This window comes from Euwallacea fornicatus, chromosome 6, assembly GCF_040115645.1.
Source record: "Euwallacea fornicatus isolate EFF26 chromosome 6, ASM4011564v1, whole genome shotgun sequence".
In the NCBI taxonomy this organism is placed as follows: Eukaryota; Metazoa; Arthropoda; class Insecta; order Coleoptera; family Curculionidae; genus Euwallacea; species Euwallacea fornicatus.
In genome coordinates this window covers 207268-220639 of record NC_089546.1, presented here as the reverse complement: position 1 = coordinate 220639, position 13372 = coordinate 207268, and the positions used below count along the sequence as shown (strand labels likewise).

At 37.9% G+C, this 13372-nt stretch overlaps 2 protein-coding genes across 3 annotated transcripts; one reads left to right on the top strand and one right to left on the bottom strand.

The window, feature by feature from the left end:
* The first annotated feature begins 9812 nt into the window (after positions 1–9812).
* On the top strand, positions 9813–11783 carry LOC136339755 (uncharacterized). Its single transcript, XM_066283207.1, has 2 exons — positions 9813–9957; positions 11154–11783. Exon 2 carries the CDS (start codon positions 11220–11222, stop codon positions 11781–11783), a length of 564 nt encoding a protein of 187 aa, XP_066139304.1. The 5' UTR covers positions 9813–9957; positions 11154–11219.
* Positions 10195–12483, bottom strand: LOC136339754 (uncharacterized). Of its 2 annotated transcripts, XM_066283206.1 has the most exons (3): positions 11917–12483; positions 10538–11018; positions 10195–10351 (listed from the first exon to the last, which is right to left on the bottom strand). In XM_066283206.1, exons 1-3 carry the CDS (start codon positions 12349–12351, stop codon positions 10200–10202), a joined length of 1068 nt encoding a protein of 355 aa, XP_066139303.1. In that variant the 5' UTR covers positions 12352–12483; the 3' UTR covers positions 10195–10199. The 2 variants fall into 2 exon arrangements, with proteins under 2 accessions (XP_066139303.1, XP_066139302.1); XM_066283205.1 differs by having other exon boundaries at positions 10195–11018.
* Positions 12484–13372: the final 889 nt, after the last annotated feature.

Sequence of the window (13372 nt, the reverse complement as noted above, 5' to 3'; positions counted from 1 at the left end):
GATATTAAAGAAAATCAATTCTTGGAATTAGGATCAATTGAAGAGAATTCTAATACAAGTACTAGAAAAACCGCCAATGAAACCGGTATAAGTCGTACAAGTATAAGGCGTATCTTAAGTAATTTCAATTTCCAATCGTTTCATATCCAACTTCATCAACATTTATATGGAGCGGATTTCGAGCGTAGAATTGATTTTTGCCATTGGGTACTGGAACCGTTCAACGAAGACTGTCATTTTTTAAATTTTGTTTTATTCATCGACGAAGCAACTTTTCATAACAACGGTTTGATAAATTGTCATAATTTTCATTATTATGACACGGAAAATAGACATTTATTCAGAACAATTGATCGTCAAAATAGATGGAATGTGAATGTCTTCGGAGGAATTTTTAACAATTATGTAATTGGTCCATGTTTTTTCGATGGACACTTAAATGTCAGAAAATTTCTAGCATTTCTAAAAAGGGACTTCTGGGCTCTTTTAGAGAATATTCCATTAAATCCAAGAGCCCGAATGTGGCTTCAACTCGATGGTGCCCCGGCTCATTTTCAGCACTCGGTCAGAAGATATCTGGACAAAAAATTTCCAAGTAAATGGATCGGCAGGAGTGGTCCATGCAATTGGCCAGCTAGATCACCTGATCTTACCCCCATGGATTATTTTTTAAGGAGGTATGTAAAAAATGAAGTTTAGAAGATTCCTCCTACTACGACTGATGATGTAAAAATAAGAATTAGAAATATTTTTACTTCTATTACGCCACAAATGCTAGAAAATGGTCATCATGTAAAACACCTGATATAAGTTTTTATAATTATACTTAGTTTTCTGCTTTTTGTTAATATTGTTAAAATTGTAATATACAAATATACTCAAGTAAATAATTAAATTGCATGGATATCTTAACAATTTCATATGACATATGTTGAAATTGGGGGTTTAGATATTTTTATAAAAATGTATGTTTTTTGCGAAAATGATTAGAGCTAGGTATAGGGAACCCTAATGATATTCGATAGATAAGTAAATTTGGCATCTAACAGTAACACAATATACCGGGTGTCCCATTTAAATTAAAAAAGTTTAAAGAATTTGGCGCTATTTTTAGAACATCCTATACAATTCGTCGACTTTTTGAAACTTACAGTACAAAATTTGATCCCTTGATGGCTTCCTATTAAAATTTTGTTTTAAAAACTTAAATATGGGATGAGAGATTGGGTGTTAAAAATTATCTTGCATCTTGACAAAAACTGAATTATTTAAAAAACTGCTAGAGTTAGATACCATAAACCTTAATACAACTTAATTTTATTTTAATGGTTGAGTTAAAAATAATATAATATACAGGGGATCCCGTTTAAAAAAATGCAACTTTGATCAATTACATGTGTTTGGGACACTGTGTATACTTTAAAAATAATTTTAAAATGTAGCAATAGTTAGTCTGTATACACCTAAAAAAAGAAACAGTTAAAAAATCTCTTGGCTTTGTCATAAAATTCAGGGGCGTTACTCGTTGCCCATCTTGTAATTTGGAATCAAAAAGGCGAACAGATTCCAAAAAGGTATAAATATACAGGGTGTTCTATTAATTAAAACACAACTTGTCTTTTTTTGACAGCTTTACGACGCTCTTTCATTTCATCTGATGACGAATTTTGATAATTCACGATAAAAACTAAAACATTTGTCTTATTTTTTTGTTCTATATCGAAAAATAAAAAAATTAGTGCCGAGGAAAAATATGGGAAATAACCTGAACCAACTTGTACACAAATAAATAGATTTCCTCATTCAAAAAAAGTTTGTTTACTACTTTTTATCCTTTATATTCATTTTTTCCGTGTAGGGACAACCAAAGTTAAAAAAATTTGTAATCTATTAGTAATTTTGCAAATAATGGGACGTAAGGGTCAAGACTCAATTATTATTGAAAGAAAAATAATTTTAAACTTATGTAGACATGGTAGATCTTATTAAAGAAGGCCCATTTCAAAATTAGAAAAGTTATAAAAAGACTTGAAAGTAGTAATGATTTTTTGAATCAATCCAGATGTGGCCGTCCCAAAAAGTTGTCTGCATGAGAAGAGAAAAAAATAGTCAACAATATTAAAGTTAATCCTCAAACCAGTACGTTAAGAAATTCGTTCTATTTTAAAACTAGAGGATGGTAAAAATGTTAGCAGTAAAATAGCACGCAGGGCCTTTCATCGTGCTGGATATAAATCTAATGTAGTCATAAAGAAGTCCTATATTAGTAAAATAGTAAATCAGAGAAAGAGATTAACTTTCGCCAAGAAGCACATTGACCGGAACAAACAATTTTGGGATAACATATTAGTAACTGTAAAAAACCTTTACTCACTTAAAAAAGAGCTATCGGATTCCTTTGCCTTTCTGCACATGACATAATATTTTACTATTATTCTTTACAAGTCAATCAAATATACACAAAAATTCACGGCAAGGAGGAGGACACCTACATCGGCAGGCAAAAGTAAACAATATGCCTGAGGACTTACATAACACAACTAGGTTGCGAAATTGTTCCCCGGGTGCGAGAACTATATCTGTCTTGCAGCTAAACTACAACAGATGCAGAGCCGCGCCTGATTTAGCTGACAGGAACGCCCGTAAATACGGTATTGACATCATTCTAGGTAGCGAACCGAACCGTAACGTATCTAAAGGTTTAGATATAGTCGATAGCAATAAGGACTGTTTCATTAGTTTAGTTAATTGTAAGAATGTAATTGATAAGTTTGGTGGCGAGGGCTACGTTTTCGTCGAATTAAACGACGTGGTAATCTTTTCGTGTTACTTTTCTCCGAATTGATCGGACGACAAGTTTGAATCGTTACTTGACGAACTGTCCACCCATTCACATAGGTTTAGATCAAAGAAGGTTGTGTTTGGGGAGGACTTAAACACCAAAACGCCGATTTTTGGCTCCTCAGTCACTAACCGCAGGGGGGCACTGCTGGAAAACTGGCTCGCAGCATATCACATGGTCGCTTTTAACGTGGGTAAGGTTCCGACTTATGCCTGTAAATCGGAGGAGTCCATTATCGCCGTCACATTCGGCAACGAGAGGATCGTCAGGCAAGTCATAAACTGGAGGGTCGCGGAGGATGAAGAGACCCTGAGCGACCACAGGGCGGTCCGCTTTTGTGTAAAAGGCGGCCGGCCCGACGGGGGGAACCGCGCAAACGCTGGAAGGGACCGCACCAGAGGGAGATGGATAATCACGCCAACCAACGTCTCCGCGTTCGAGAGGAGCGTGGGCGAGCTCTTTGGTACTTATGCGGGGCAGACATGCAAAGAAGTGGTCCAAAAGATTAGCAAATTCTGTGATCGCCACATAAGACGCAGGGTTTTTTCTCGCCCCGAAGCATATTGGTGGAACGACGGGGTAAAGAAGAAAAGAGACGAGTGCGTCGCCGCCAGGAGGGACATCACGAGGGCGCGCAAACGCCAACTCGGAAGCAGAATGGTTGTGGACCAACTGACGGAGACGTACAAAGACAAAAAGAGGGAGCTGAAGAGGGAGATTAGGAAGAGCAAAAACGCCAAGTGGAAAGAGCTCGTCGCGGAATTGGATGATGAGGTTTGGGGAAAGGCTTACCAGATTGCCGTCAAAAGACTTAAGCTGGGTGCTTACAACGTGATCTCAACAAACACAGTCAAGGAACAAATCAACGCGCTCATCTCGGTTGGGCCGACCCATGACCGGGCGGATTCAACACCCGTTGGGGTCGAGATGGTACCCAAAATAGATGTAGCAGAACTGAACGAGGCTCTCGGTTCAATGAATTCTAGGAAGGCTCCAGGACCGGACGGCATCACTGCCGATATATTTGTCCGGATAGACAGGACACACTCACAGTTCTTGACGGACATGTACAACTGGTACTTTACCAGACAAATTTTCCCTAAGCTATGGAAAATCGCCAGGCTCGTGCTCATCAGCAAACCTAAGAGGTCTCCGAACGATGCGACTAAATTTAGACCGATCTGTTTGATCGATGTTGCGGGCAAGGTCTATGAAAAGATCATATATAACAGACTGAACGAAGCCATCGAACGAGAACACATGCTTTCCGATATGCAATTTGGATTTCAAAGGAAAAAATCGAAGATCGATGCCATGCTTGAAATTAAAGGGATCAGAGAAGATATCCCGAAGAGGTGGGTCGAAGGCAGGAACTTTTGCGTAATAGTGTGCCTGGACATCGAGAACGCCTTTAACAGTGCCCCCTGGGCGGGTATAATTCGCGCTCTGAAAAGGAAGAAGATCGATACTTACCTGATCAATTTGGTCGATTCTTACCTTAAAGATAGAAAGATCGTCTCGGGGGAGGCTGACGTCTCCTCCTTCGCAATGAGCTGTGGAGTTCCGCAAGGATACGTGCTTGGACCGACCCTGTGGAACGTATTTTATGATGAGATTTTGGAAATGAAGTTCCCACCCGGCGTTAAGCTGATAGCATATGCGGACGATTTTTCCGTGATAGCCCGAGGAAAGAATAGGACGATCTTGGAAGAAAAAACTGGCACGACGATACGCCCCGTAATTGATAAACTAGAAGAAATGGGCCTTACCGTCTCCAAGGCCAAAACCGAGTCTGTCATGCTAGCGGGGAGAAGGAAAATTAGGGAACTTACCGTCGACATCGGTGGAGGCCTCCTGTGCAGCCTAGAGAGCGTAAGGTATCTGGGAGTCCGCTACGGTAGCGATTGTAACTTCGGGGTGGACACGCAAGCGATTGCGGAGAAAGCTAGCGGTGTGATCAATGCGCTCAGCAAGCTAATGCCTAAGATTGGGAGTTGTGCCACGGCGAAAAGAAGAACTCTGGCAGCTGTCGCCACGTCAGTAGTGCTTTACGCCTCTGCGGTGTGGGGCCACGTAGTTGAGAAAAAGGTTCATTTGTGTAAACTGGAGAGTCTCAACCGTCGACTATCGATACTTGTGATATGCGGCTACAGGACGATCTTAACGGTTGCGGCGCAGGCTCTCACGAGCATGCCGCCTATCGACTTGTTGATCTGGGAAAGATCCAAAATGTACGGACGCGGGGACGCTATGAAGAAGGACGCCGAAACTGTGCGACTTGATGAGTACGACGGGTACGTCAAGATATTTGTGAAAGACATAGGGAAGTGGTGCAAACGCGGTTTCGGTAACTTAAATTTCTACATGACGCAGGCCATGTGCGGACACGGATCATTCGGGACGTACCTGAAACGTATAGGCAAGGCTAATTCGGACATATGCTGGTACTGCGATGCCCGGGACACTCCGGAACACACTGTGTACGAGTGTACCGAGTTTGTGGAACACAGGAGGAGGGCTGAGGCCGCGTGCGGGGTAGGCATAACGAAGGAGAACGTGGCGATGCTGCTGATAAAAAAATAACGACACGTGGAACGCTGCCACGTGTATGCTAGAATCTATAATAAGGGAAAAGTGCCTCTACGCAAGGATTCTACGTGACCGCACCGACGAACCCATATAACAAGAGTCGGCAGTGCAAACGGTGAAGCACACCACCTCGTCTTCCATCTGATGGAATGCTCCTGCGGCGGTACCGGATGGGACTCCGGACGAAGACAGGGGAGTTTTTTAGTGGGTAGGCGTCTCACCTCTCTGGCGAGGGGGGGCGAATCCCACATAACCCGGTCGCCAGACCACCAGAGCGGGTACCTTTCGAAGGTTTTTCCCCTCTATATATAAAAAAATATATATACACAAAAAAAGAAAGGAGAACAAAAATCACAATTCTACGAAATATTCCAACGTTGTAATGGAAGGTAAGAGGAAGCGGGATTGTCTTCTTTGTATTGTAGTTGTAGGAATCGTTCCATTATTGTAGTTATTAGTGTCCGTTTATATAAATGTGCCTTGGATGGATATTATGGAGGGTATTTTCGGGGTGAATAATGTCAGTGTGATGTATTCCGTAGTTTGTATATTTTGTCTTGTTCTTTCGGTATCATTTGCAATTCGTTTATGTGCATAATTCAGTTTGCAGATGAATTTGTAAATTTTGGTGCTAATTCCTGCGTTTTTATACGTCAGATTTCTAAAATGTTTGGGTCTTTTAATGATTTCCATTCCTGTATTTAGTATGTATTTGGTGAATTTTAATTTCTTCTCAATTGTTATCTTTGGTTATTTTAATTCCAGTTTTGTTTTCATTTGATAACTGCCTGTTACTACTGTTGGGGAGGATCTTTCATCTGATAGTTTGCTAGAAGCAGTTGATTTTTGGTGGCGTTTGGTTTTAGCTTTCATCTGTAAAATCAAGTCATTGTGTTGTCCGTTAGTATTTGCAGTTTTTTCAGCGCTATCATCGTGCTTTTGTAATGCTCGATAAGTATAGCGTCGTCAGCGAATTACAATGTACACTTGAGGACAAAAGTTTGGAAACCCCGATAAAGATGTTGGTAAATGTCAATTATTCATTTAATAACTTGAGAATATTGCCAATAAGCATTTTTCAATTCTTTATTGTTTAATCACCAATACGAAAATATGAGACTCGCATCGACAAATTTGTTTATAGCTAAGAAATAATAAACAATTCAAAAAAATGCATTTTTATCGCAGGACAAAACTTTGGAAACCTTATCTTAGTTCGGGTTACCTTAGAAATGACAAGAACGAATAGTGAAATTAAAAGAAAGTGGAAGAAGTTATAGAGAAATATCGAAGATTGTGTAGCTTCCGAAAGGAACAATTTCTAAATCTAGAAGATTAGGAACAACTGTGGATCGCCCTAGATGTGGAAGACCAAGATCTACTAATGCTCACGTGGATAGAATTATTAAGAGAATTGCGCAAGCAAACCCACGTAAGACCGCCAATGACATCCATCAAGAACTAATACTGTCTAACATTCATAATGTGTCCATAAAAACTGTCCAACGTCGACTGAAGGAAATGGGACTTTTTGGAAGAAGACCTGTTAAAAAACCATTTATATAAAAAAAAATAAGAAGGACCGTTTATCGTTCGCTAAAGAATATATTACGTGGTCTATTCAAAAGTGGAATTGTGTATTGTGGAGTGATGAAAGTAAATTCAATTTGTTTGTAATGATGGGAAAGGATATGTAAGACGCCCTGTCGGAAAAAGGTTCGATGAAAAGTATCAGTTGCCAACAGTAAAGCATGGAGGAGGAAACATTATGGTTTGGGGATGTTTTTCTCGCTCTGGTGTTGGCCCATTAGTAAGAATTATGGACAAAATGGACCGCTTCTCTTATGGGAGTATCTTACAGAACCATATGCTTCCTTACGCTGAATGGAACATTCCATTAAGATGGTGGTTCCAACCCCATGACCCTAAGCATGCTTCTAAACACATTAAACAATTGTTGGAAGCAAATGAAGTCACCCAATTAAAGTGGCCGAGCCAGTCGCCTGATTTAAATCCTACAGAACATCTATGGGATTACTTAAAACGCAAAATTTGTGATCGTGCCATATCGAATAAGGAAGATTTGTGGAATACATTAAAGTGTGAGTGGGAACGCATTCCAGTTAACGTTTGTGAAAAGTTAGTAGATTCGATGAATCCTAGATATGCTGCAGTTATTCAGGCAAAAAGATATGCAACAAATTATTAAATTAAAAAAATGGCATTTAAAATAATTTAAAGAGATTTTGTGTAAGGTTTCTAAACTTTTGTCCTGCGATAAAAATGCATTTTTTTGAATTGTTTATTATTTCTTAGCTATAAACAAATTTGTCGATGCGAGTCTCATATTTTCGTATTGGTGATTAAACAATAAAGAATTGAAAAATGCTTATTGGCAATATTCTCAAGTTATTAAATGAATAATTGACATTTACCAACATCTTTATCGGGGTTCCCAAACTTTTGCCCACAAGTGTATATGCCGTTTTGTCACAGTGATTGGTATATTGTAGGTTATGGTTGTATATGTCGTTTCAACAAATGTAAAAAAATGGCGAGAATAGTGATCCTTCTGGGAGCCTCCTCTACTCAGGGAGGAAGGTAAAGGAAAGGGTCAAATTTATACGTACAGTCAGTGACAAAAGTATTCGTACACCACCCAAAGTGAGAATAATGGCTATTTAGTACTTAAACATAATAATGACATAAGGAACATACAAAACGAGATCTAATCATATCTTTTATATCATTAAAACAATAATTTTCAATCCAGATTTCATGTAAAAATTAAAAATATCATTTTAAGCAGGTCACAAAAATATTCGTACAACCTATTGTTGTTTTTATTATTCTTTTATAAAGAATAGAGTATAGAAAAATATTTATATTTTTGTCACCGGTATTTCTAAAATAATAAACAACATGTTTTTACCAAATTGTGCATTAGTATTAAACATGGGTCGTAAGGGCAAAGAGTGTTCCGAAGACATTAGAATTTTAATTATAAAATTATTCAATGAGAAAAAATCTTACAATCAATTCAGTAAAATTGTTAATAGAAGTCGATCCACTATTCAGTCCATTATAAAAAAAACTACAAAAATACCGGAAGTGTTTTGAAAAAACCACGAAAGGGGCGAAAGAAAAAACTTAACTCTACGAGAAGAACGCGTACTTGTTCGGAAAATTAGAGAAAACCCGAGACAGAGTGCCCCTATGTTAGCAGCGCAAATGTCAGAAGCCACTGGGAAGAATGTACATCCTCAAACTGTAAAAAGGGTTTTACGATCGGCAGGGTACCATGGCAGGGTTCCTCGAAAGAAACCCTTTATATCAAAAGTCAACCAGCAGAAAAGTTTAGCTTTTGCACAGAAGTATCTGGAAAAAGACGAGAGCTTTTGGGCAAAGGTGTTATTTACTGATGAAAGCAAGTTTAACTTGTTTGGGTCAGATGGTAAAGGAAAAGTGTGACGTAAAAAAAATACAGCTTTGAATCCTGAAAATGTGTGTCCAACAATTAAACATGGTGGTGGCCATGTTATGGTTTGGGCAGTCATGGCAGCATCTGGAGTAGGTACTTTGGCTTTTATTGAGGATAACATGAACCAGTACAAATATATGGAAATTTTGCGGGCTAATCTACCTGTGAGTGTTGAAAAATTGGGATTGGAAAACTAGATTTTGCAGCAAGACAACGACCCAAAACATAATGCGCGTAACGTTAAGATGTGGATTGCCTATAATATACCACGACTTGTAGACCATCCACCCGTCACCAGACTTCAACCGAATTGAACATCTCTGGAATCAATTAGACAGACAAATCCGCGTTCCTGAGGTTTAAAAACGAATGAAAAATAGAGAATCTCTTAAGCCGGTCACTCACGTTCCTGTATACCTGACATGTATACCTGTTCAGGTCAACTGTACAGGTAAACCCGAGCGTGTATGTGACAAAACTGACAGGTATTTTGGCCTGAACAGGCGACCTGCAAACAATCGAAATTTTATATATTTTACCTGTGGTAAAGTGCTACCTTCAGGCAAGCCTGAGCGTGTGTGGCGTTGTACGTGTGTAGGTCTTAGTTATTCCGTGTCCACTGTCCACGTTGGTTGTCGAAATAATGGCTTCTCGCAAACGTACTGTAGTAGTAGAAGAATTCATAGAGCTATACAAAGCCGAACCTTGCCTTTGGCTCGTAAAAAGCAAAGATTATCATAACAGAAATAAGAGAGCAGTCGCATATGAAAAGCTCAAGGAAAAACTTCGAGAGATCGAACCAAATGCTACAAAAGAGGATGTATTAAAAAAAATTAATAGTTTGCGTAGTAACGTAAGGAAAGAGAAAAAGAAATATAAAGAATCGTTAAAGTCCGGAGCGTCTGCAGACGATGTGTACAAACCCACGTTGTGGTACTATCACTTGTTCGATTTTCTTGGTGATGAAAACACTCCACGGCAGTCATGCTCAAACCTAGATGACGTCGACGGCGAAGTCGAAGCAGAGAATAATAACACTTCTGAGGTAAGTAAATAAACTGTCAATTTATGAGTATAAACTTTTTATTTATATATATGTACATATACTCGGATCAAAATAACTTTGCAGGTCAAATGAAATAATTCCAATATAAAGTAAATGTAAAAAAATTATTCTCACCTGCAAAGTTATTGTGATCCGAGTATATATACTTTTTTTATATTATATTTATTTCTGTGTTAATATTAGTCACATTCAATTTATAGAATAATAACGGTCATATAAAGTTAATTACAAATATAATTATCTTGCCAAGGCACTTTGCCCTCGTTTACAAAATAATTTTGAAATTCTTCCCTTACTCGTTTCCCGTCGTAGGTGATATTTCCTTGACTTCGCCGATGTAAATGTTCCATGTTAGAACTTGCAGTGTTACAGCCTGTAGAAATGACAGTCCCGTTATCAGTATTTTCTTTATAGAAACAATTTTCTGGTGCATAAAAATTTGATGCATGTGTCATTAAAAAATTATGCAGGACGCATGTGGTCATTACTACTTTCTCGATGTTTTGTACATCTAAATTAATTCTAGTATGATATATTCGAAATCGTGAAGCCATTATACCGAAAGCGTTCTCCACAATATGTCTCGCACGAGACAAACGATAATTAAAATTTTTTTTATCTCTTGTATCCAAATCCGTTTGTCGAAATGGCTTTAGCATATTGGGTCCTAATGGAAATGCATCATCAGAAACAAAGACATATGGGAGACATCTAGAGCTATTGGCAACATCTTCTGGTCGTGGAATTTTTAATGTTTTACATTGCATTCTTTCGAAAAACTTAGTATTCTGTAATACACCCCCATCAGAAATTCGTCCATTTGTTCCAACATCAGCTAATATGAATCGGTACCGGGCATCCACTATTGCTAAGAGGACTATGCTGTGGCGATTTTTATAATTGAAATAATACGATCCACAGCCAGCAGGTGGAACTATGTCAATATGTTTGCCATCAATGGCCCCTAAGCAATGCGGAAAATTCCATTGTTTTTCAAAGAGACGCGCTATTTCTTTCCATTCGTCGGACGAGTCAGGAAACTGAAAAAAAATGTACAGGGTGAATCAAAGTAAAGTAAAACGGATAGTATATATGAATATAGTGTATATGAATAGGGTTGAATTTGTATGGTAAAATATAACAGAACCTAATCTTAATTTAAATTTTTGTTTCAGGACATTGGTGCAGAATATAATGTAGGCGATTCTGAAGAAAATGCTACAAATGGTTCTACATCTAGAATGGATGAACATTCTCAAAAATATACACAAGCAAACAAATCTATTAAAAAAAAAAGTGCGCAAGAGGCGTTAACCACTGACGTGTTGCTTTCGGTGAGAGACCATTTCAAGCGTCCTGCAGCCGTTCAGTCACTGGAAGATCGGTATGATCTCTTAGGACGAACAATAGCAATAAAACTGAGAACATTAGACAACCGTCAGCGACTATTCGCAGAGAAGATCATAAACGACACGCTATTTGAAGCAGAAATGGGAACTCTTAACAATCACTCATCTCGCGGCTGTTCACCGTCGACTGGGAATATTCAACAATACGAGCGTGATTGTTATAATCATTCATCCACCACTTTCAGCCCTATTTTTGTTCCTTCTCCAACTCCAAGCCCCACCTCAACAGCATCATCTCCTAATTCCTTACTACTGCAACAATCCAATATACAACCACACTCTTACTCACAGTCATCTCAATATACACAACAGCAGCCAGTAGAACCTAACATGTCTCCTTCAGAAAATTCTACAAATAATGCGAGATCTTATTTTGCCACTTATACTGATTGTTAACATACAGTAACTTACATAAATCAGACATTTTAATTAAATATTCTGAAAATATGTTTTTCTTTACGAGTACCTATGATTGTAGTATTTCTTAATAAATAACTTACCTGAACAAAGTTCGTCTTATTATACATACCTTCAAATAGTCCTTCCGTAGAGTTTTATAAATGGCAACACATGTCTCTGGAATGATTTTGCCGAGAGCTTGCGGTGATATTCTAGTAGAGAATTTGAGGCATTCGTATGTCCTGCCTGTTGCAAGAAATCGTAATGTTGCTGTCAGACGTTCATGTGGCGATATAGCTTTTCTCATAACAGTGTCCTGCTTCTGAATTAAAGGTGTGACCATTGATAATAGCTTTAGGTAAGTTGTTTCATCCATTCTTAAATAGTTGCGATAATCTTTAGGCTCTGCGTTTAATTCTCTTAGCAACTTAACATGACTGTATTCATGTCTTTGTAATAACCATTTTTTACACCACTTTTGTCGCGATTTTCTTTTCTTTTTCCCTATGAGGAGAAGAAGACCTACTAACGCTACAGCATCGTCGTAGTCGCGTTGTACGGACATGATTGAAAGCCCAACTGAGAATTGCTTTCAGGTACGCCTCTACGTATATGGACAATGTCAAGTTCAGGTTTACTTGTCATGTTTACCTGAACAGGTATACATGTCAGGTATACAGGAACGTGAGTGGCCGGCTTTAAAGACGTTATTTTAGCCAAAGGAGGCCCAACAAAATATTGAATGTACTAAAAGTGGGAAAAGTTAATTAGTTTTTATTAGTGTACGAATACTTATGTGACCTGCCGGAAATGATATTTTATTTATATTCTTAGAATCCAAGTTAAAATTTAATGTTTAAGTTGAAATAAACGAAATAAATAGGATAGATTTCGGTCAAAAAAATTTATTACTAATGTGACTATGAGAAATCTCTGGAAAATATTTTCAGCTTCATGAAATCGCCGTAAGGGGGCGTAGTAGGGACGGTAGTTCCTTAAAATCGACAAATCTGTACTAAGTCACTAGTTAAGTAGCACAGTTTAATTTACTATCAATAAGATTACATCATTCTGAAACTTTTTTATTCGACACATAATTTCATAACTCACATAATAAAAGTGGGGGAAGCCGATGAATCATTTTAAGTTCAAACTATCATATCTCTGTTTCTAATTATCCGATTTCAGTGATTCTGTACTTCATTGTGAGGGAATTATAAGCCGATTTAATATCCACATTGACCAAAAATCCATAGTCCAGAACAAAATCGCTAGAGGGCATTCTTTCAGGTAATAGCGGTTTTCTTCGTTTTTCTTTAATAAATCAAATGGAACTATACTATTTTCATAAGTCCATCTTGTAAAGCTTTAAAAAACCTACACTTTTCCCCAAAGGCGCATTTTAATATTATTTTTCGTTTTTGACTTATTGATAAATAACTGAAATTTTTTACTTACGAGTTTTCCAACAAACGGTAAGTAGGCTTTGGAGTGAAACCAAATGTTTTTGGTTATAATTCCTTCACAATGAAGTACAGAATCACTAAAATCGGATAATTAGAAACAGAGATATAATAGTTTGAACT

Bases quoted from the DNA above. Each gene is read 5' to 3' on its own strand.
- LOC136339754 (XM_066283205.1), bottom strand. From the start codon at position 12,351: ATGTCCGTACAACGCGACTACGACGATGCTGTAGCGTTAGTAGGTCTT. The intron at 11,019-11,916 runs GTATGTATAATA...ATTTTTTTTCAG, and splicing joins TACGGAAGGACTATTTGAAG to TTTCCTGACTCGTCCGACGA.
- LOC136339755 (XM_066283207.1), top strand. From the start codon at position 11,220: ATGGATGAACATTCTCAAAAATATACACAAGCAAACAAATCTATTAAA.